This window comes from Nelumbo nucifera, chromosome 7 (genome assembly GCF_055504915.1).
Source record: "Nelumbo nucifera cultivar China Antique chromosome 7, China Antique-T2T, whole genome shotgun sequence".
Classification (NCBI taxonomy): Eukaryota; Viridiplantae; Streptophyta; class Magnoliopsida; order Proteales; family Nelumbonaceae; genus Nelumbo; species Nelumbo nucifera.
Genome location: NC_142655.1, coordinates 33,250,333 through 33,275,541, shown reverse-complemented (window position 1 = coordinate 33,275,541; position 25,209 = coordinate 33,250,333). Strand labels below are relative to the sequence as shown.

Sequence of the window (25,209 nt, the reverse complement as noted above, 5' to 3'; positions counted from 1 at the left end):
ATCTCAAATCATGTATCGATTACTTTTATATAAGTTTGTTCTCATCTAAAGGGAAACAGATCTGTTTTTATATCCTTATGAATTCGCTCTCGCTTGTTTATATGATTTGGTAATGTCATTTCAATTTATGACTGTGTTATGTCACGCATAGGCAATGCAAAAAGTTTATGCCATGCAAGACATAGTGTGTTTTAAGTTTTAGCATAGAGTCCAAGTAATGCACAAGAAGCTTCTGGCTGTGTGTGTGTGTGTGTGGGGGATGGTAGGGTGGGGCATAGATCTATATTCTCGTAACATTTAATTTTTTAACTAACTGAAATTTCTTTAACCAACTGCAAACTCCGTGGGGTATAATGCTTCTATGGGAATTGGTGAACAATTTTCCTTAATCTGTTTTAGGTAGCTGTGTCAATTGTTTTGTGTTTCCTGCCTGCTATATAAACCACATTGCTTTTATTTATCTGGTCCTTAGATGGTGAAAAATTCTAAACACCTTGCCATGTATGCTTTGTGTAATCTTCTTTGTAACATATACATGGGTATTTTCTTATAATATTTATTGATTTCCACATTTCAGCAAAACTATACTATTTTGAGTGAGGCTGATATACGTCAACGTCAAGAGGAAGATATTTCAATGATATCAACTGTGCTTTCCATACCAAGAGTTTCAGCTAGCATTCTGCTCCGCCACTATAACTGGTAAATGGATGCTCTATTTCGCTACTCCTGATCAGCTCCCCTTTTGGACAACCAGTTATGTTTCAGTGTCACAAACATGGTTGCATACCTTCTTTTCAGGCCATCAATTTTGTTAAGTTCTGTGTCACACACATGTGTGCATCTACGGCACTGGTATAAGGTGTTCTGACAGGCAACAATGAAAAAGAAATCAAAATGCCTTGTACAGTGTATTTTATATATTATGTAGTATTCCTGACAGAATTTAGTTGTTAGAATGTCTTAAAAAAGAATGGACCTAGAATAAATTGATTTACATGAAAAATTTATTGACAGTGTTATAATTGAAAACAAGAGATATGTAATAAAATAAGTATTTTTTTTCCTGAAACAGAACTAGTAGTATGTGTATGACACGTGAAGATGTAAAGGTGTTTGACATGGCTCTATTTCAGATGATGTAATGCCTTGTTGGTTAGGTGCATGTGCATCTCTTTCAATAATTTGATTTCTTATTTTATTATGGGCAGAATGATTCTGATTTCATATGGATCATTCTTTAGTTGATTCTGATTCATATGGATCATTATTTACTTTTTGATGAATGTATAGGAAAGGCATGCTATTATAGAATCTAGATCTTCTAAACTCATTGGCATTCTTTATGCTTTTATGTTCTGAGGAAATATATATTTGGACTGCACAGGAGTGTTAGCAAAGTCCATGATGCATGGTTTGCAGATGAGGACAAAGTTCGAAAGGCGGTTGGCTTGCTGGAGAGACCAATTGTTTACATTCCAAAAAATGTTAGAGAAGTAAGTTTTAAAAATATTCTATGGCAACCATGTCAAAACATATTACATGTTAACTAAAACTTTAGTTACTTGGATTGAATCTTAATTACATAGTGGAGACTGATGATATATGCTAATTATGGCATGGGTGATAATTGCAGCTGACTTGTGGAATCTGTTTTGAGACCTATCCTCGTGATAGAATGAATGCTGCTGCTTGTGGTCATCCTTTTTGTTGCACATGCTGGACAGGTTCATCTTACTGCATTCCATATGCCTCATTCTCCTAACAAGATACTGTTTAGATGTTGTCTTAGTAATTTTGTAGGGTTCCAGGAATGAGGATGGTTTTGTCTTGGACTGGAAATTTATTGTATTTTTTTTTTCGCTTCATAATTCTCCCATCATTTATCCTCTCTATTCTCTTTGTGCTCTTAGCCCTTGTCCCCTTTTGATCTGTGTTTAAATTTTGACATCAACACAAAAAGACTTTACACAAACCTGTCAAGCTACTGGCAGAATAGATGGTTTGAAACATTTTATTTTTTGTCTTGATGTCTTGAGTATTCAATCATTTAGGTTAATAAAAGAAATGGTGGTGCAGCATGCCACAATAGTTGCATGGCTCTCTTAAGCACAAAGTCAATACAAAAGATAGAGTATCATTGCTGATACTTAATGTTCGGTTGAACCCTGTTAGTTTCCCCCTTTTTGTGCTTAAGAAATTCTTGTCTGTCTCTTGGCCCAATAGGCCTTTTTCTTTGAACTAGCATGGTTTCTTGTTGTTAACCTCTTTTTCATTTCAGTTGAATGATTTCTTCCTATTGTTGGTAGATTGTAGCAACCTTTTCCTCCTCCACCTTGCAGGTTACATTAGTACCTCAATTAACGATGGTCCTGGATGTTTAATGCTGCGATGTCCTGATCCATCTTGTGGTGCTGCTGTTGGTCAAGATATGATCAATGTTTTGGCTTCTAACGAAGACAAGGGGAAGTATTCCCGTTACCTACTTAGATCTTATATTGAAGACAATAGGAAGGTATATCTGAGAGTTTTTAATGTTTATAACATGCGTCATTCCACTAACCTTAATTCTGTAAATTCTATGCTTCTTTTGGTATTTGAAACCTTTTTCTTATTTGTTAATAAGAAAGTAAAACCTTCTCTCTTTTTACATGGGATGATCATTGATGTGAAAAATTTTAGGTGTTTTATGTTGTATGAATTGCTATTCATATTTCCTTTAATCTTTTTGTTTATTAATTTTCCTTTATTTTATTTTTTTTTGCATTTCTAGACCAAATGGTGCCCTGCTCCAGGATGTGATTATGCTGTAGAATTTGTTGTTGGTAGTGGGAGCTATGACATTACCTGTAAATGCTCATATGGATTTTGCTGGAATGTGAGTTCCCTTTCTGTTGTTCGATATACACATTTGTCCTCCCTGTTGTGTATTCGGTGATCAGTCTAAAATCTTTTAATTATAAATATGCAGTGTACTGAGGAGGCTCACCGTCCAGTTGACTGTGGCACTGTGGCTAAGTGGATTTTGAAGAACAGTGCTGAATCTGAAAATATGAATTGGTAAAGTACTAGATAGAATGCGAAGTTGTTTTTATCACCCCTTCTTAATCACCATTTCTTATTATTGCATCTCCTAATAACTATGGATTGTCCTGTTAGTTACATATAAAAAGAAAGGACAGGGCAAACAAGCTATTAATAATGGAATTCAAAGTAAAAACTGAAGTGTCTTTTGAGGTGACACGCACTGTACTTTATATATGCTGGATTTTTTTTTTTTTGGTTTTCTGTGTCCACCTACATTTTAGAAATTTATCTTTGTTACCTACCCATCATGTTTATCATATTCAGGTAATTGTCCATCTCATCTGGATTCAAGTGCTCCAGCTACTAAATGCTATATAGTTTTTTTAGTGTTTATAACTTCTTTAAAGATGTTGTCATGTTTATACATGTATCTGGTTAGTCCTCCTTGTCTGATAGCAAGCTATAATGACAATATTCTTGTTTGTTTTAGTAGTTGTACAAGACTACAGAGACTTTAGATTTTGAACAGAAAATAAAAGAGAAGAAGAGAAGAAAAATAAAGGAGGAGAATTCGTGGGATAAGCTTTGAAAGAAGGGAGTGGTTGGAGTGCTTCAAACAGCCGCCCCACTCCTTAATTTATATACATAGTTTCCTAATTGTAAAAGAACAGGGCAATATAAGATAAGATTAAAATAAAACTAATCCTAGATAAAATAGAATAAAACTAATCCTACTAGGAAAGCTGGTTCTAATCAATTAAATCTAAGTACATCTCAGGATGTCACACGAATACACTTAATGTGGGGTTTGCGGTTTCTTACACTCCCCCTCAAGTTGGGTAGTAGATATTTGTCATTCCCAACTTGCATAGATCTTCTTTTAACTTTTTTCTTGAAACAGTCTTGGTGAGAAGGTCTGCAAGTTGCATGTCGGAGGCGATATAGGGAAGGCATACTTCTTGAGATGTAACCCTTTCTCTGATAAAATGCTGGTCCACTTCAAGATGCTTAGTTCTGTGGCTATACTGATGGTAGCTTGATTATCACAGTACAACATTAAGGGTTTCTCATAAACAATACCCAATTCCTCAAGTAATGATCTCAACCATAGAATCTCAGCCACCATTTGCCATGGACTTATATTTAGCTTCAGCACTTGAACGAGAAACAACACTTTATTTTTTATTCTTCTAGAAGACCAGATTCCCTCCTATAAAGGCACAATATCCAGAGGTAGTTCTTCGGTCATCAACACACCTAGCTCAATCAACACCTGTGTAGATTTCTATCTTCATGTGGTTATTTTTCTTGAACAAAATGGCTATGCCTGGGGACCTCTTCAAATATGCTAATATCTTTTCAACTGCAAGGAAGTGAGTAGTTCTATGAAAGTGCATATACTAACTAACTACACTGACTGCATACTGTTGTCAGGTCATGTGAGGCAAAGATAGAGAAGCTTTCCAACTAACCATTGGAACATAGCTTTATCATCAATAGGTTCTCCACCCTCTGCACTAATCCTGTGGTGCTGTTCAATAGGTGTGTCTGCATGTTTAACTCTCCCAACTTTCCTGTTTCTTCTAGTAGATCAAGAACTTCCTTTCGTTGAGAGACAAAAATTCCATGCTTGGATCTATTTACCTCAATGCCCAAGAAGTATTGTAGGTCCCCCAGATCTTTTACCTCAAACTCTTGATGAAGGAGTTGCTTAAGAGACTCAATTTCACTAGTATTACTCCTTGTTGCTACAATATCGTCCACATACACGACAAGCAATGTTATAGAGGAATCCACTCTCTTAATAAACAAGGTGTGGTCTAACTGAGCCTGCACATATCCGAACCTATCAAGGGCTCATCTGAATCTGTCAAACCATGCTCTGGGGGATTGCTTTAGTCCATATAGAGCAGTAAACTGACTTCTTCCTGCAAGTCTCCATTGAGAAAGGCGTTTTTAACATCCATCTGATACAATGGCCAAGAGTAATTAGTTGCAAGAGATAATAGTACTCTGATAGTGATCATCTTTGCTACTGGTGCAAAAGTTTCTAAGTAGTCAATACCAAATGTTTGAGTAAATCCTCTTGCAACTAATCAGGCCTTATTACCTTTCAACAGAACCATCAGCATTATGTTTCACAGTGAATACCCATCTACATTCAATCGGTTTCTTTCCTTTAGGCTGATCATCTATCTCCCAGGTATTGTTTCTAATGAGGGCATCCATTTCTACTTTTATTGCATCTTTCCATTCTGGTACCTCCAATGCTTCCTGTGTTGTTCTAGGAATGGGAATATCAACAATGGATGCGAGAAAAGACTTGTAGGAGGGAGACAAACGATCATAGGATAGGAATTGAGAAATGCAGTGAGCTATGGTGCAATGGCGTTTGCCTTTACGGATTGCTATGGGGAGATCAAGGCCATTGAATGAAGGTGAAGGCTCCATGGTTGGATGTCTCTCATCTGTAGTATTTGTGGTACCTGGATCTGGATCTGCAGAAGAAACTGGGCTACTGTGGTACTGGGATCTGGATCTGCAGAGGGGACTAGGACTGGCTTGCACTGTTGATGTCCGAAATCGACCTGTCTCCATTGTCTATGATAGAGTCTCACATCCTTGCACCTTTGACATCCTTCCCCATTACATCCTTCACTTAATGGTATTGGTAAAGGAACCCAATGAGCTACTCCCGGCTTCACTATTCTCCCCCTGAGGAGAAACCCTTGGATAATAGGGTTTATCCTTAAAGAAGGTGGACACCCATTGAGACAAATCTTTTTCCAGAAGTCGGTTCATAACAGTAATATCCCTTTTGAGTTTGGGCATAACCAAGGAAAATACATTTGGAGGCCTTGGGATCAAATTTGGAATGATGAGGGCCAAGGATTTGAACGAAGCAAGTGCACCCAAAGATTTTGAGGGCAATGATAAACAATTCTTTATCAAGGTATAAAAGGGTAAATGAAGTTTTCATGTCAAGAACCCATGAGGGAATCCAATTGATGAGATAAACAGCTGTAAGAACAACATCCCCCCAGAAACGTATAGGCACATTTGAGGTAAACATAATGCCTCTGGCTACCTCCAATATGTGTCTATTCTTTTTTTCAACAACCCTATTCTGCTGTGGTGTATATGGGGAGGTACTCTGATGGATAATTCCATGATCAAGCATGTAGGAGGCTAATGGGTTTGCAAAATATTATTTTTCATTATTGGATCTAAAAATCTAAATTTTGACCCCAATTTGGGTTAAAATCATTTGATGAAAGATTTGGGTTAATGCTGGAATCTCATCTCGAGAACGCATAAGGTAAACCCAAGAAAATCGAGTGTAATCATCAATAAATAATAGGAAATATCTGTACCCCCCCATGGCAGTGGTATGATAGGGTCCCCAAACATTAGTATCCACAATTTCAAAAGGAACATTGCTTCTGTTATTACTTAATAAATAGGTAGTCCAGTAAGGTTTTGCAAGCTCACAACTTTCACATTTCAAACTAGTCATCTGGACAGATTCAAATATACTGGGAAACAAACTTTTCAAAGCCCGAAAGGATAAATGGCCTAATCTATTATGCCAAAGCATCACTTGATCAACAGATTGAGAAACAAAGGATTTCTTAGTTTCACTATCTTTCTGATGAGTACTTCCTCCAAGTAAGTAGATTCCATTGTCTCACGGCCAGTCCCAATCACCTTCCTTGTTTCCAGATCCTGAAAAACACATCGATAAGGAAAAAAGGTTACTAAACAATTCTGCCTTTTTGTAATGCTACTAACTGAGAGCAAGTTAGTATTAAGCTTAGAACATGCAGGACGGAGGATAGGGAAATTGAATCAGACAACTTGATGTCTCCTTTGCCAGAAATAGGAACAAGGGATCCATCAGCAATTGATACTTTGTCTTTACCAGAAGATAAATGATAGGTAGAGAAAAGTGATGCCAAGCCAGTCATATGGTCAGATGCTCCTGAATCTATTATCCAAGAATGTTTTGTATTACCTGGAACTGAAGCATGATAAGCTGAGGCCTGATTACCTGATTGAGCAAAAGATGAGGTTGAAGGAGTTGATGATGGCTGAGGAGATGATACTGAGTTACTGACTTCACTTTCAAATTGTGTCAGAGCAACTTGGACAACAACTAGGGTATCTAGAGGGGTACCTCTTGAAGCCGTTGAGGTTGCATTCTTAGTGTTGATAGCCATATTGGCATTACCCTTTTTGTTTCTGAGTTTTGCTGGAACTAGATGTGGATGCAACTTCCAATAAGTGTCTTTGGTGTGTTTAGGTCTCTTGCAATGTTCACAAACTAGGTCCTTTTTAGCCTCTTTCTTCATATCCCTTTCCTTATCTCCCCTGGCTTGGGTTTAACTGCTGCTAGGGCAGATTTGAAAGGCTGTTGCTGTAACATAACCTTTCTTCTAGTCTCTTTACTGTGCACTAGGGAATAGACTTGAGATAGAGTCACACTTTCTCTCGTCAATAGCTGCTGTTTTACAATATCATATTCAGAATCTAGACCAGCCAAGAACTCAAATACTCTGTTAGTTTCAATTTGCTTTCTATAAGTTTGTGCATCTTTTTGACTCTCCCATTCAATTGTCTCAAGGTGGTCAATCTCATGCCACAGGGATTTTAGGGTTGAGAAATAATTAGAGACCTGTTTCTCCCCTTGTTTGAGATTTTTAACCTCACATTTCAGCTCATAAGCCATAGCAACATTAAGGGGCTGAGAGTAGGTTTCTTTCACAACATCCCAAATTTCTTTAGCTGTTTTTGCCCATAAGTAATTTCGGCTGATGTGTGTCTGCATAGAGTTGCACTGCCATGTGATCACCAAATAATTTTCCTGAATCCACTTAGCATAAGTGGGATCCTCCTTGGTTGGTTCCTTCACATCTCCCAACAAATAATTCAGCTTTCCTCTTCCCCCAATGGCCATCATGGCTGATTGGCCCCACTCTAAGTAGTTCGAACCATCAAACTTTACAGTTGTAATCTGGAAGGTGTTTTCAGCCATGCTGCCTGAATCAGCCCCCAAAACACCCTCCCCTTGGCTTTTAAACTCCATTAGAATGCTTCCTAATTACTGTACCGATCAGCCTACTGGGTCTGTAGCAGGTAACAGGAGGGTTCTGATTGGGGGTAGAGAAATGGAGTTCGTGCAGGTAGGTCAGTGGAGGAGATCCTTGAAGATAGAAGCAAAAAATTTCCTGTTCGAAGAGATGAGAATCAAGGGGAAGGTAAGCCTGAAGGTAAGGGAAGCGAAAAGGGGTACAATATTGCTGGAAGGATTAGAAGTGATCGAGTGGCTAAGAGAGTTCATAGCTGGAGCCTGTTCAAAAGGTAAGCAGATAAATTGGCAGGATTTTAGTACATTAGAAGGGAGAAGATATGTTGTTGAATGTAAGAGGAATAGAAAAGGCTTCTTCATAGCTTTGGCTGAATTTTTTGGTAAGGGATAAAGGCAACTGGTTTGTCTACCAAGGATGGGGGGAAGTTGACTGGTTGTTCAAAGAGTTGTTAGCTTAAAGAGTAGCAAATGATAAAAAAGCCTCCATAAGGGAGGAGAAGGCATATCTCAGCAACAACAGGGTAGAACAAGGGCTAATGGTCATGGAAAAAACAAAAGGCCAATGCAGAATGGTGGGAGGTCTAGAGAGGAGAAGAGTGGGATAGTAAGTTTGTAATACAAACCAAGGAAAAGGTTAATGATTGGAGGAGGGTAGCTGACTTACTGGCAACCAGGTTGAAGCTGAAGAGTGTCTTCATAGTAATCCCCTTCGATAACTGTAAAGCCCTCCTAGATCCAATAGAGAATGAATTGGAAATATCAGCTATCAGTGTTCAGGCTGATTTCGGATCATTCACAGTCTTTAAATGGAATCCAACATCCAACTCCAAGGATTTATTTGTCGAAGATGGTGTGGTGGTGCGTGTAATAGGCTTGCCATTTCATCTGTGGAAACAAGAAGTAGCAGAGTCTATAGCAGTATTGTGTGGGGGAATCTTGAAGGGAGTTTTCTGGGACGATCTTTATTAAGTAGCAATCCTGCTAAGTGGTGTGAAGCCAGAAGACATTCCACGAAAGGTAGAGGTACGGACAGAGGGGATTTTTGTCTCTGTGTGGCTAGCATCCTCCATTGAAGCAAGGCTGTGGAAGGAGGCTCGTATGGTAGGAGGGGAGAAGGAGAAAGAAGAAGCATTACGTGGACTTGTGAGATTGGTTAATTCAAATGGGAAGGAATGTTTCACTAAAAAGGGCCAACAAATTTTGGGAAGCCAAAAAGCTTTGGGGCAGATGGAAGGTCAGACCTGTAGAAAGCAAGAAAAGGCTATGACAAATGGCATATCTTTTGCGCAGGTGGTGTTAGGGGAAATAGACAAAAATTTACCAGTGTCTAAAGGGAGAGAGCTGAACCAGCAACCTCAGACAAGGAGGGTTGCTGGTTCGACCATTAAAACAGGGGGCGTGATTTGTTAAGAGGTCACGTGGGAGGAAAAGACTTAGAAAATGGGCCCAGTCGAGTGGATCCCTTTTCTGGTGGGTCGGAGAAGGCAACTCAAGTAAAGGCCTTAAAGTTGGGTTCTTATATTACAAGTTTTGAGCCCAAGGCCCATTAGAAGACAGATGGACCAATGGACCCTTTAAGTAAGCATGTGACTGGGAGGAGGGATGAGTTGATAGACGAGATTAAGCGTTTATCTTCTACCCTGAATCCCTCCTTTCAATCGAACAGTTTAGGCGCAAAATCTCAAGACTCTCATCTCGAAGCTTTCTACAGTGGGTCCCATCCAACCTGGCGAACCGTCTCTCACCAAATAGGCGCAACCCGAGATACCTGAAGCCTAGTGATTTGAACAGAACAGGGTTTGAAGATTGGTTGAGTGAACAAAACAGCAATGGTGATTTTGATAGAGACGAAACCTTAAGTTTGGGATGTCTGTCTCCGAAAAGCAACAACGATTTACTTGAAATAGAAAGTTTGCATATAGAGCTATTGTTTTTAGAGGAAGAGATTGAAGAGGCAGGTGGCGGGAAGACTAGAAATGGTGAAGAAAATGGTCCTAAAGCTATGAAAACTCCTCTTCCCTTCGTCGAGGGAGCTGACCCTGAGTCTAATGAATTACAGGGTGTTGGTGGAGAGGGACAAGAATCGGCCGTGAGGATGGATGTGAGTATTCTAGTGTCGGAAACACAGAGAAAGGTTTTCCAAGTGGGTAGGTCGTCAGGAAGTGATTCTTTCACTATGTCTACTTCACAATTTTGTCCAAAAAGGGGAAAGGCCTTAAAACCATTTGTCGCCTGTTAGCAACTCAATTCCAGTGATTCTAGTCCCACCCCCGTCCTACCAGGTATGGGTGTCAATTCTTTTTTAGGTACTGACTTGTCTGCTATGCCTGTGACAGATATTCCAGCTTCCCATCCAGGAGGTTCTGATGCAAGAGAGAGGGTGATAGTGGAAGGAGGAGAGAGGGTGGTGGAAGGAAGTAGTAAGGGGAAGGCGAACAAAATTTGGGAGTTGATCTATACAATGATGGAGGAACTAAAAAAATGGAAGGATTCTTAGAGAGACGCTGTAGCCAAAATAAGTGTGAGCAGGGTAAAATTCTTCCTCGGACATCGGCTGGAAAGGATGGAGAAAAGAAAAAGGATGATTGTGGTATTAGGAAAGGGGGGGGGGTGAGGAACAAAGAAGAAAAAAAGATCTGAAGTGGAAAGGCTAATCTCAGACATTGAGGGGGATTTAGAATTTAGTGGTAGAGGGGATAGGAGGAAGGGCCTAAAATGAGGAGATTATGGCCTTTTTATGGGTTTTTTTTTGCTGTTTTGTCTCGATGAAAATTGTTAGCCGGATTGTAAGAGGGTTAGGGAGTGCAAGAAAGAGAAGGGTGATCAAAGGCCTACTCTGAAGGGAAAAACCCGATATTGTGCTGTTACAAGAATCCAAAATGATGGAATTAGATGGGAGATGGGTGAGGAGTTTTTGGAGGTCTAGAGGTTTAGGTTGGAGCTCGTCTCCTTCTTGGGGAGCCTCGGGGGGGATCGTAACACTGTGGAGGGAGGATGTGGTGGAAGTAGTGGAAGAATTGATAGGCAGATTCTCAGTTTCCATTAAGTGTAAGAATGTAGAGAATGGGTGTGTATGGGTCTTAACCAATGTTTATGGCCCTAATTCCTATAGAGAGAGGAATGAGATGTGGGAGGAACTATATGCAATCAAGGGGCTATGGGATGGCCCTTGGTGCCTGGGCGGGGATTTTAATGTCATTAAATTCTCTGATGAAACCAATAATCCCCAACAGGTAATTACAACAAGCATGAGGAGATTTAATGGTTTTATTGGAGAATCTGAACTGAAGGAAATACCTCTGCTGCAAGCCAGTTACACTTGGTCCAACCTTCAGGAAACCCCTTTGTGTTCGAAATTGGACAGGTTCTTATTTAACCTTGCATGAGAGAATAGTTTGGAAAACTTGGTTGCTAGAGCGTTACCCAGGGTCACCTCCGATCACTGTCCTATCCAGATAGGTACTGAGTATTTTTTTATAGGACCCAAACCTTTTAGATTCGAAAATATGTGGCTTACCCATTCAGATTTTGTGAAAAAAGTGAAGGAATGGTGGGGTGAGGAGGAGAGGGGGTTAAGATGGAAGGGGATCAAGTTTCATAAGAAATTAAAAAGGTTGAGAGCCAAAATAAAAGAGTGGATTAGAGATCATTTTGGTAGAATTGAGGAACAAAAATTGTGCCTAATCTCTCGAATAGAAAACTTGGATGTAAAGGAATCTCAAAATGGGTTGATCGAGGAGGACAAAGTGTTAAGGAGACAATTGAAAAAGGATTTGGAAGAGGTGTTACTGAGGGAAGAAATCAGTTGGAGACAAAAATCTAGACACAAGTGGATTAAGGAAGGCGATGGGAACACTAGATTTTTCCATGATTTGGCAAATGGGAGACGAAGAAAGAATCTTGTGACCAAGCTAGAGATAGGAGAGGAGGTGATTACCAACCAGGATGACATAGCCAGAAAATTTGTGGACCACTTCAAATCGATTTATAGAAGACCTTTGAGTGAGAGAGCAGTCGTGGAAGGGGTGGAATGGCCAAGAATTGATGACGGAGTGGCAAGGTGGTTGGAAAGGGATTTCGAGGAAGAAGAGATTAAGAAAGCTGCCTTTCTAATGTATAGATCCAAGGCTCCGGGTCCAGATGGCTTTACAATGGGTTTTTATCAAGACTGTTGGGAGGTGTTGAAAGAGGATTTAGTTGAAGTTTTTAAGGAATTTGCAGACAATCAAATTATAAGCCCTGGAATTAATGCCACCTTTTTGGCCTTGATACCTAAGAAGAATGATGCCAACCACCCACAAGATTATAGACCTATTAGTCTGGTGACAAGCATCTATAAAATTCTGGCTAAAGTGCTCTCGTTGAGGATCAAAACAGTCCTCCCTTCTATCATTAGCGAATCCTAGGGGGCTTTCATTCAAGGGCGACAAATAACAGATCAGATCTTAATTGCGAATGAGTGTGTGGAGGAAATGAAAAGGTCTAGTAAGAGAGGTTTCATTTGTAAATTGGATCTTGAAAAGGCCTATGATTTGGTGGACTGGAAGTTTCTATTAGAGGTTATGTGAAACTGTGGATTTGGGGACAAATGGTGTAGTTGGATTTTTGGGTGTATCGGTACTTGTCACTACTTTATTCTGGTAAATGGTATGGTGAGGGACTTCTTTCCAGCTTGCAGGGGTGTCAGGCAAGGGGATCCACTCTCACCCTTCCTTTTTACCTTAGTAGTTGATGTGATTAGTAGGATCATTACTAAGGCTGACAGTGAAGATGCCATTAGGGGTTGGAGAATAGGGAGACACCAAGTCCCCGTCACCCACCTTCAGTTTGCAGATGACCTAATGATCTTTTGTGAAGGAGGTTTTAGTGAAAAGGTAGCAAACCTAAAGGAGCTAATCAAAGGTATTGAAAGTATTTCTAATTTGAGAATAAATTTGGAAAAGAGCTGCATAGCGGGTATAAATTTAGAGCTAGGGGAGGTCGAGGCTATTGCGGAGTGTCTTGAGTGTTCCACCTCTGCTTGGCCTATGTCATATTTAGGGCTTCCTTTAGGGGCAAATTCTAGGGAGAGTAGATTTTGGACCCCAGTGATAGAAAAGTTTGAGAAGAGATTAGCCTCATGGAAGAGGAATTATGTCTCTTTAGGAGGGAGAATTACCCTAATAAGAGCTACCTTGGCTAACTTACCTACCTATTTTTTGTCTGTTTTTAGGATACCAGTTAGGGAAGCTAGGAAACTGGAGAAGTTGATGAGAGATTTCTTATGGGAGCCGGGACAAGAAAAAAAGGATCACTTAGTTAATTGGGAAATTATGTGCAGAAGTAAAGAAGAGGGGGGTTTGGGACTTGGGAGGGTAACTAGAAAAAATCAAGTTCTGTTAGGGAAATGGTTGTGGCGATGGCCATTGGAAATAGAGAGATGCTGGTGTATCAAGGCAAGTTAACCTAGCAGCACCTTGGAAGGCCATTCACAACACCCTTCCTCAATTCCTCAATTTTATTAGGTATGGAGTTTGTTCTAGCAACACTGTTCATTTTTGGGAGGATATTTGAGTAGGAGACACCTTTAAAGGATTTGTTCCCTTCGCTATTTTCTATTTCTTTGTACAAAAAAGAGCTGGTCTCAAAATTTGTCTCACCTTTGGGAACACCCTTAGATCCTATTTGGGATTTTGGGTTTCGTAGAGGACTTGGGGATGATGAAATTGAATCCCTTTATGTTTTGCTTGGTTGTCTTAACCGTACCTCTTATATCAAGAGATCCTTGCTGCTGATTTCAACAAAGGCTTGAAAACTTACCAGAAAATTCTGAGAAACTCTGATCTTGATAATTAACTTCATTCTTGAATAGTAAAAAACCGGTCTTGAACCAGAATTCTTCTGAAACTTGGATCGAACTTCAGTCTTGAATAGGAAATAACGATCTTGAACCAGAATTCTTCTGAATTTTTGATCGCCACCTCTAGTCTTGATCAAGAACTGATCTTGATCCTCTTCTCTTCCTGGTTATCAAAGATCTGATCCAATCTTTGGACTTTTGCTGTAGGTAACCTCCAAGAATCAGCCGAAGGGAGCTTTCTTTATTCTTCCAGCCCTAGGCAGTTCTCATGTGGTCGGCTGGATCAAACTCACATGAGAAGCCCTAAATTTGGCTTTGATACCAAGTAGTCGTACAAGACTACAGAGACTCTTTAGATTTTGAATAGAAAATAAAAGAGAAGAGGAGAAGAAGAGAGATAGAGGAGGAGAATTCGTGGGAGAAGCTTTGAAAGAAGAGAGTGGTTGGAGTGCTTCAAACAGCCGCCCCACTCCTTAATTTATATACTTATTTTCCCAATTGTAAAAGAACAGCGCAATATAAAATAAGATTAAAATAAAACTAATCCTAGATAAGATAGAATAAAACTAATCCTACTAGGAAAGCTGGTCCTAATCAATTAAATCTGAGTACATCTCAGGGTGTCACACAAATACACTTAATGTGGGGTCCACAGTTTCTTACAGTTTTCTATGTGTACAAGTGCATTTTTGCTTATAGTATGGTCACCCTCTTGAGTTTATCTAGATAGATGAGCATTTTCTTATACATCCCTGGCGTATTTCTCATATTTGATGGATGGGATATGAAAATAATATGCCACTTTCATATTGCTCTGTTTAACAGAATCCAACATCCATGAACTGATATTGAATGCAGTAGGATTTGACATAGATCAGCCTTTTATGTTTGATTTGAAAGTGTATTTGCAACAGATGTGTGAAACAATTCAATCCAATAGCTAGGTCAAGTTGAAAACTTAATTGATAAAACTGCTATCATGCTGAACCGCATCATCGCTTGAAACAAGCTTTCTCAAATCCAGATTGAAGTGGGGATGTGACTGCATTGTTTCAGACCTAAAACCAACTAAATTGATCTCATAACTGATTTCAAAATCCCATCACAAGTGTAGTAGATTGCTATGGAGTTCACAGCCAAACTGTCACATCGTCACCAACTTGTCAAGAAGTTATAAGTGGTGCAACTTGTATCCTGCTCCTATGTCAATCTCTGAGACTTCTCCAATTGATTTCCCAACTGCTGAGATGTTGAACTGAAGAATAAAGTGTCTGATAAAATTGCCACACCAATTGGAACAAGGCTGCACGAAAGGTTCACAAGGTTCCAGTTATGTGAGGAAATGTGAAATTGATCCAAATGATTTGGGTTCTATGGCCACACTGCTATGGTTGATCTCAGGGTTCAAGAAGGATTGATTAGTTTTTTTAGTCTTCTTAAAGAACTATCCTAAACCCTAAACAAATCCCAATTGAATTCTGAGAGAGGGAGAGATCCTTCTTTTGACAGTTGGCTAAAATACTCCTCTTACGGAGGTGCCCCAGTTGGACTACGATCTCTTAGCCTAATTTGATCCAGCTTCCATCCTTAGTTCTCTTGGATAAATCAGAGATTAGAGTGTGAGAGGGAGTCTGTATGGTGTGAGTCCCACAGGAATTCAGATCAAACCAATGTTCAGAGTACTGGATCGGGCATAAAACTGGAAAAGTGAGATGTTCACAGGGCAGAGGTTCAATTAAGGTCAAACTGGGCCGGTTGGATTATGAAACTGCATAACCTAATTACACCCCTTAAAGGCATAGATTTTGCAAATCATTTTCAAAATAAACTATTTATTTTGCAAAACTGATCTCAAAAATCATTTGAAATCCATTGTAGGGAGATTTAGGTGTCCATTAGGGAAGACATTATCTGAGATATTCTCTTTGTTTGACAGAGTGCTAGATCTTATCACAATAATCACTTCCCCAGATTTCATTCTCATCTGCTCCAACATACCCAGGGTTATATCAATTATCAAAAGTGGACAAGTTCGAAACCCGGCATAATACTATTATCAAGGTATCATAAGTATGCCAGCCTTGTCAAACTGCGCCTTCACTCACAGTCTAGCAGTTGAGACAAACTGCTCCTTCTCGTAAGGCATCATAAGTATGCCAACCTTGTCAGGGGGAGTTGCCTAAGTTCAGCAATTGGTTGATAACATTTTAGTCCACATATATTTTATGATTAACATCTATATCTATATCTATATCTGTATATCTATCTATCTATCTATCTATCTATCAATCAATCTATCTATCGATATATATACTACTACTAAAAATATGAATGAGGTTGTGGAACTTTTCTTGACTAAAATGCCCCTAGTTGCTTAAGTTCAACTATTACTTTTGACTTCATTTATTTATTTTTTGGTTCAATAACAAATTCACATTAAATTAATGAGAAAAATAATTTACAGTACTGCACAAAGACTTTTCACCTCATTTAATCCCCTTATTAAGTCTTATATTTTAGGTATTAACTCCCATTCTCTTAAATCCTATATTGAAGTTATTCTTCACTAATAAATGCTGGTTTTACTTTTACATTGTTAAAAGTATTCTTTACCTTATAGTTTAAACTAGTTTATATTTATGTTATTCTTTACCTTACAGTTAAAAAGTAAAAGTCAAACCCATGTATTTTAGAACCGACCCAAAAACAAAACCATTCTTTAGTCAAAGTGGTGATTTAGCAATTCAACCATCTGAATTGAATTGGTCAACCACATTCTTCTTCTTCTTCCTCTGAGCTGAGTCAAGAGAACAGGGGTTTTATTTCTTGTCTTTAGGAGGAAATCTCAGAGAGGGAGTTGGTAGTGAAGGAAGTGAGCGAGGGTGGGGTGGAGCTGAGTCAAGACCCCCCCCCCCCTTTCAACTAGTGTTGTACATCTTTATTCTTCTTAATATAAAAGATTTTTATTAAAAATAAAGAAAAAATGAGATCCCCCCTTCCTCTTCTTCCTCCTCCCCTTCCTCTTTCTTCTTCCTCTTGACCCCGTCCTCTTCAGGTGGCTTATGTCTCCTTGTGTTTGGGAGGCTTACGCCTCTTACGTTCTGAACTACGGCCTCACGCCCCTAGGTAGTGGAACGCCTTGTGTCATGCCTCCGCATGTTAAAACATTGGTTGGAGGAAGGGTGGGTATTGAAAGAATAGTCGAGAGACAGGTGGAGGTGAGAAAATCTCTTGGCTTAATTTTTCTGGGTGGGAGAAAGTTGTTAGAAGGGCAATTGAGCATTTAGAAAGGAGTAGGAGAGTAGAACATAACAGGAAGAAAGCTACTGGGGAGAGGGGGTGGGGAGTGGGAGTAAGGAGAAGGGAGGGAAGAGGACTTGGTTGAGGAAGAGTGAAGGGTGTCGACAGAAGAAGAGAGAGGGGAGTGGTGGGTGGAGTAGAAGCTGAAAATTAGATTGTTTATCTTGGAATGGTAAGGGTCTGTGGGAAGGAAGAAGAAGTGCCTTGCTAAGGAACACGGTGAGGTGTTTCAATCCAGATGTGAAGATACTGCAAGAGACAAATGAAACAAACATGAAATCCTTGATTTAGGACTAAAAATGAGTTTTGGGGTGCCAATTTCTTGATAGAATGGAGATGGGTTTAGTATATCACTTTCAGTGTGGGCTTGGTGTTGCCTGAGTTTGCATGAAGTCAGTTGAGAAGATTCTTGGGGACGGTTTACGGGAGGTGCTGGTTTTCAAGTTTGTGTTTTGATTGAATGTTCATGATAACTTATGTCATTTTAATGAAAATTTATTTTTATTATCAAAAAAATATTGGTGGCATTTCAAACTTTTTCGGTTGATTATATGATAAGAGCTTGGGCAGAAGAGGCAAATACATCTATGGTGAAAGACATAATGATAATGGAATGTAAACTTCCAACAAATGATAAGATAAAGCTGACTTTTGATTGAAGCTCTTTGGGTAGTCCCGGCCTAGCAGGCATTGGGGGTGTATTCAAAGATTCTTTTGCAAGATTGTAGCCATGCACTCAGGTCTAGTTAGTATTGGGGGTTATTTGAGAGCTGAGTTATTCGCACTACCACAAAGACTAATAATAGCAAGTAAATTGGGCTTTGACATGTGGAGGTGGAACGTGGAAGGGGACCTAAGGTTGGTTATTATCATGGACAAGCTGCAAGACTCCAGGTGCTTAGGTGTACAGGCATACCCTAAGGGAAATTGATTTGCATAGCTAAGGACATGGGTCCTACTTTCAAGTAGGTTTTGAGGGTTGCAAATGGGATGGTTTAGCTAAGCAGGTGGTTTATAGGCGGCGATTATTTTGGGCAAAGTTGTAATCAACTTTTCTGTATTACAATTTACACAAGGGTTGTTGAAAGCTCTTTCAATATTTGATTGAACTTTTCATGATTTAATTTAATAAATTTTCTCTTGCTGATAAAAAGAACAGATAAGAAAATAATAAAAAGAAACTAGTATATGAGTTATGAAATATTATAAACCTACAAAATAAATACTTTATGCTAGGTGGAGGCTATTTGACAAAGCCCCACTCCTTTATAGACACCCCACCTAGAAGAAAGCCTTTAACCTTTGATGGAGTGGGTCTCTCTTAAATAGCTTCTGAAGGAAACGGATGAGGTGGGGGTTGACTTGATGAAGTGCTTTAAAAAATGAATCACAAGAGTAAAACCAATTGAATTAGGTCACTTAACTATCTTATCTTCTCTAGTGGTACAAATGAAAACAGCCCAAATCTTCTGAAATAATTGTTGATTTTCTTCACATTCCTGTTTCCTCATCCTCTTCTGAGATCCAAGTCCCAAGGCAAGCCCCAACAACCATAGAAACTGGGGTAGAAATGCACTTGGCAAAAAGGGTACCTCCCCATCAAGGTGCTCACAGTGATGTAAAAGGCATGCCTAGGCACAAAGGCGAGGCACATGCGCATGCCTGGTGCACCTAGGCGTGTGCTTGATGTGCCTTGCGCCTTAGCCCAGGCATGTGCCTTTTGAAAATTTCACACTTTTTTGCTTTTTTATGAACCTAGCAGCTGGGCCAGGGGCTTCGCCCCTGGGCCCCCGTACCATGCCCCTTAAGGCAAGCCCAAACAAGTCCATGTTAGGGTCTTTATTCTTAGTTCTCATTTCATCCTAATAAAACATTACATTAGCTACTTGAAGTAATGCAATTGAGGAAAAAAGGAGATTGTGGGTTTTACATGCTTGAAAATGTTTTATATGTTTGATTTTATTTTTAAATTTTCATTTGAATACGCTTTACACGTTATGTTTTTGTATTTTAATTTTAGATAATAGTTTTTTTTAAAACATTTGTTTTAAAATTTAAGTTTATATTTTTATTAGTATTTTGTTTAATATTTTTTGATTTTTTTTTGAATTTTCTGACATTTTTTTTTGATTCTTTAGCATTTTTTTTGTATTTTTACGCCTTGCTTCAAAAAGGCGTGCGCCTTGGGCGCAAATGGGCCCCTGTGCCTTCTGTTTTTATAACACTGGTGCTCAATTCTATTGATATCCAACTCTTTAGCGTGTCCATAATGATTATAGTGTGCATTCAATCCATGAGCTCCCCTGACTTCCTAAATTCTAGAGGATCCATTTCCCAAATTTCATACCCACAAGTCATATTCTCAACTCAACAAGGCCATATCCCAACTCCCAACCATATGGGTGTCTTCTACTGAAACCTTGATTTGCCATTCCACTTTGCCTTGGGCCATCCATGGTTCATTTATGAATCCACAAATTTATTTATTTATTTTTACTCAACTAATCCCAACAATGTGAGGTTGGCTACATGAATATGTTCTTTGTCATGTCCCTACTCCATAGTTCAATTTGCAACCAATCCCCCTCTTATTGGTGTATTATTTGATTTTTTATCTACTGACCTAACCACCTTGTTCATTTTCATTTTTTCACCTATTGGGGCTACTGTTCAGTGCTCATGAATATGCTAATTTAATCATTCTTAGTTTGTTAGTCCACCCGTATCAATTTCTTACTATCCCCATTTTTGCTACACTATTTTTTTTTTGGATATTTTATTTTTTCGACTGCCTAACACCTTGCTCCATGCAACATTGTTGGCCATGTAGCCAGCCATCTTTAGAATTATCCTTTCAACTTGATTTGTATTCTCCAATCTTGTAACACACTCGATGACTTCTCCATTTTATCTGTCCTGCTCTAATTCTATGACCTACATTATCCTCCATCAATAGTTGGCATTAAGTTGTTGCTGGGTAGCACCAGGTCCTTTTGGCATTGCCTAGTGATAAAATTCTCAAAGAAAATTATGAAATTCCCAAGTTATGTTTTTCTTAGTAATAACATTTAGCATGCATCAGAATTAAGCAATATCAATGATAAATATGAAATTCATAAGGTGTGTTTCTATTTTGAATAACATTACATATATCATGCATCTGAATTAAAATGTCAATCATTTCACCAAGTAAAAGTGGATTTCACCTAACTAAGCACATATTGAATTATCAAAAATATAGTGCAATGGTGGTTGAATTAATAAATCTCACAAATTATCGTATGATAATCATCACCAGACAGCAAGAATGTGCACACTCACATACTCGTATTCAAGAATGCTATGCCAGATTTTTTTTTAATAGTAAAAAGTAAATTCATTGAAAGAAGAATGTTACATACAGGTGAAGATATTTCACCACAGAACATTACATCAATAGAGAGTCCGAACTCCTTCCAACAAAAAACCCTTCCAATACGTTCCAACATGATCTATGCGCCCACACATCTCAAACACATCCCATCAATGTTTCCGAAACATGTTTGAGATTTTTTCCCTTAAATTTTGTAAACATGCCGTTAATGTTTATGAAACATGTTTGAGATATTTTTCCCATCAATGACAGAAGTAGATCTTGTAATATTTTTCCTTTTATTTTTCAGCATGTTGATTTCTCTAGACTTCTACAGAATGCTTACATATTTTACTAATCTGGTGATATTCAGGATATTAGCTAATTCCAAACCTTGTCCTAAATGCAAGCGTCCAATTGAGAAAAACCAGGGCTGTATGCATATTACGTGCACACCACCTTGTAAATTTGAGTTCTGCTGGTATGGTTTTTATCTTGCTTCATCGACATGTAAATTTGGATTTTCTTCCTAATGCATTTTATCTTTTTTTTTTTTTTATTGTATAGATATAGATTGTACTTGTAGATAATTAAATATGGATTTTATTTTTCAATGAACTCTTGAAGAATAAAGGCTTATAAAGAAAGTGATTTTATTTATAGGATTTTTATCTTTGTTGCATGGTTATTTACAGGAACCTTTCTTTTTCCAATGCATGATGTATATAAATGTGTGCAGGCTGTGCCTTGGTGCATGGTCGGAACATGGTGAGAGGACAGGTGGTTTCTATGCATGTAATCGTTATGAGACAGCAAAGCAAGAGGGTGCGGTAAGACTACATATTTATTTATTTATTTTTTCTGTTTGATCATTTAATATTATGTTCTTAATACCATCAATTTTACTTGGGATATGTACTTCAGAATCTTTGAAACTTTCTGTATTGGTTACAGTATGATGAGACTGAAAAAAGAAGAGAGATGGCTAAGAATTCTTTGGAGAGATACACTCATTATTATGAACGATGGGCAACTAACCAGTCGGTATGTTTAGCCTCATTAGATCATCTCTTTCCCATTTCTTTGTTTTTTTATGAGAAGATATAGAGTAATGTACTTGTGTATACATTCCATTTACAATGCATTGCTGCATTATGGGATTGCCCGTGTCTTCTGACAAAAACAATCTAGGAACAAAAGTAGGAATTCTGCAGAGTCCAAACAATAAAAGATGGGAGTAACTGATCATAAAAAAAAAAGATGGGATTGGGGACCCTTGATTAATTGTATATAGAAGGCCATGAGGTGGTCAGTGACATGACTTTCTTTAGCATTTCTTCCTTTTGAGTTTTGGCTTGATAAATAATTTTGATGTGACATTTCTTTGACTTACCACATTAATAGTAGGTCACTGTTAGTTGTGTCACTTATCATTCTTGATCATTTTAAACTCATTTATTAGCATCCTTATATGGCAGTAATATTGAATCTTGAATTTATTTCTTTTCCTCATGCTTGCATTTCTTTTCCAATTATAGGTTTTTTAGTTAGGGGCTAATTATTTTAATAGGAAAAGAAACTTTTGTTTCTTGGACCTTTTGGATCTCAACCATGTGCTCCTACTAAAACATCTGCCCTTGGGGGTGAGGGCCTGTAATTACCCTTGTTCTTGGCTTCCTTATGTCCCACAACTGTGGAGTCAATGGGTTTTACTCGTTCCAAATTTGTAAGAGATCTGGTGCTGCTCGGAAGTGTAAAACCATCTCTATCAACAGATTTGTTGCCTAAATAAGCATACTTGTAACTTCCTCTTTTATTTCTAGCAATTAGTATAAACAATGCGAGGTACATTAGCTCCCACAATTTTGAGTTTCTCCTCGCATTTTGTTCTCTTCTCTCTTTTTTCATTCTTCCTAACATTCTTAACTAATGTTTCTATTGTATTGTGATCCAACTTGGTATTGGAACACGTTACCTACTATTTTCTCTATGTCTGAAACCTGTGCATAACTAGGATCAGCACTGCATGGGAAATTGAATAGCTTTATCAATCCCAATGATATCTATAGGATTTTTTTTTTTGGAGAAGAATGTAGTTTGCTTTGCTGCCTAGTGTGGGTGATGGAGGTGGTTTGTGCAGTTCTGAAAGTCTAGGGGAATGATGAGCATAGAAAGGAGAGAGAAAATCCCTCTAAAACACAAATCTGAGGGATGAACGAAGGGTTGGAGTTATGGGGTGCTAGAACTCTTGGATTCTGAGATTCTGGATGTTTGAAGTTCTAAAGATATGTCCAGAAAGCTCCCTTTTGGATTTTTAAGGTATTCCTCTGCCCTTGGGTGTCATAGGGAGGGTGTGGCCACTTGAAATGCGGGAAATTTTCTTAGTTAGAGAAATATTGTGGTTTGTTATGCTAGCTCAGCATTGGTCATTGCGGAAAAAAGTGTGGAATAGGCCTGGTACTAGACTAAGTGCAATTCCCAGCAGCAGCTCACACATCCCCCAATCACAACCCAGCCATATGCTTTCACTTGTAATATTCTTATTTGCCATTAACCTTATCTCTCATGACAAATTAGCAATGGCATCTTTTTTTTTTTTTTTTTTGCATATTGGAGTATCTATGCTATTATGTTTTGTGTCTATCTCGCACATGCACATCTAGTCAGTTGGGTCTATTGTATTACACATGTCAAACAGTTGAGCAACATGAAATTTAGTATCTTAGTTGGGTCTAACATTCACTGCTACTTAGGTAGGATTAGTCCCCTATTTTTGAAAATATGAACACTTTTTGTGCAGGGCATAGTTTTCAAAAATATTGGATGGGTTGGGTAACAAATTAGCAGTCAAATTTCTTGAAAAAATGGAAGTTTATGTGATTTGAAATTAGCCCCCGCATAAAGATTGATTATTTCATTACTATTGGATAATGCAGTGATATTGGGGCTTTTCTAATTAGTTCCCTAGCAAGGAAAAATTGGTTGAAATCAGTCCCTTTTTGTTCCAGAAATGATTAGCCCAAGGTTTAAAGTATCGACACAGGCCGATATGCTGGTAGGGCGTTTGGTGAAGCCTTTAGGGATGGTTACAACAGGACAAAGTTGAATTTAGATTGCAGCTCTCTTGGCAATACAGGTCCTTCAGGTATTGGTGAAGCTTTTAGGGATGATTACAGGATAGTGGCTCTTTTCTCAGGCCCAATAGGCACTGATAATTTACTTAGAGAAGAAGTTTCATCTCTCATGCAAGAATTAAGAATTGCTAAGCATGAACTTCAGGCAGGTGGATGTGGAAGGGACTTTGCTGGTATTGGTGTGGTTGAATAATAACAGTCAAGGGATCTGGAAATACAGGCAGGTCTTGAGGGAAATCAAGGCATTAGCAAGAGAAGTAGAGGCTTCATTCAGATGGATTAGCAGATCAGCAAATGGTTTGGCTGGATCTAGCTGAGCAGGCAGTTTCTAGGGAGCAATTGTTTTGGGCATGCTTGTAATACTAAGATGTAAATGGCTTAGATCAATTGGAGCTGTAAATTTGTAACTTATACATTTTATTTAAATAAAGTCACCTCGTCTACTGGTCAAAAAGAAAAAAAAATTGGGCAGCAATTAACATAGCCCACAATCAGTTCAACACAATAGCAAGTATAGAAGCTGTACTACTCTTTATTAGAGAAACAGTACTACTACTCTTTGGGGAGATGTACCTTCTTTTTTTAGTCTCAGCCCTCAGGAGAGCAGCTAGTACCAAAGTAGTCAAGTGAAGATTGATTTCTGCATAAGCAAGCTGGGCATGGTCAATCTCTATGCTCAGCTTGTGGGGTAGTGTTGAGAAATGGGCTGTAATTGTTTGTTTTCTTTCTTTGTTAGCATTCAATAGTGAGCTTATTTCTTTCTTTCAGGATTCAGATTTCCTTATACATATACATTCTTCTTTCGCTTTTGTAATTTTTGTTTCAAAGTTGCTGTTGAATTTTGTCCAGCCATGCCTTGTCTTGTTCCTTGTGCCTTGCACAGTTGGCCTTCTAGCTTTTTAAGATGCTGCTTATCATGATCCATGGTCAAGTGTCATGATAACCAAGAAAATGAGGGTTTCTGTTTCTAACTTTATGTCCTTGAAAATTCTTGAATTTCTCTTTGCCCGAGGACTTGATGTATCATCTGGATTCCTTTCCATGTGATTTTTTTCCATGGGCTTTTGGGGTGGAAGAAGAGGAAACCTGTATCAGGAAAACTTTCAGATTTTACTCATATGGTGCCATTTGAGGCTTAAATAAAATCATGAAGAGCTTTCATATATCAATCACAAAGGAGCAGCATGCAAATAAGTGATTCTCCTTTTATATATGATGCATATGTGGTAGTAATCTTCAGACAGCCTTCTCAACGAATGCTCTAACTTTTGTGTTGGACCAATCATATCAGTTTTGCGGGTTATTAATGGGCACCATGTTACTAACCTACTAGATAATAGACGAATGAGGGCAATTCTAATTTTGTTACAAATGTGAGAATTTTTTGTAAACCATACAACCTAACCTGTTCTCAGCCACCTTAGAACTTAATGAACTTAAATTCCAGATCTGCTATCAACTTTCAACT

At 38.5% G+C, this 25,209-nt stretch overlaps 1 protein-coding gene across 1 annotated transcript in view; it reads left to right on the top strand.

Annotated features, from left to right (window-relative positions):
* LOC104598293 (putative E3 ubiquitin-protein ligase ARI8) overlaps nt 1–25,209 on the top strand; it is a 31,230-nt gene that overhangs the window by 865 nt on the left and 5,156 nt on the right. Inside the window, exons 2-10 of the mRNA XM_010260291.3 lie at nt 578–702; nt 1,388–1,496; nt 1,637–1,727; nt 2,343–2,515; nt 2,774–2,878; nt 2,972–3,060; nt 20,981–21,088; nt 21,347–21,437; nt 21,562–21,651. Of these exons, the coding sequence (XP_010258593.1) occupies nt 578–702; nt 1,388–1,496; nt 1,637–1,727; nt 2,343–2,515; nt 2,774–2,878; nt 2,972–3,060; nt 20,981–21,088; nt 21,347–21,437; nt 21,562–21,651 (981 nt within the window). The remainder of the gene's footprint in view (nt 1–577; nt 703–1,387; nt 1,497–1,636; nt 1,728–2,342; nt 2,516–2,773; nt 2,879–2,971; nt 3,061–20,980; nt 21,089–21,346; nt 21,438–21,561; nt 21,652–25,209) is intronic.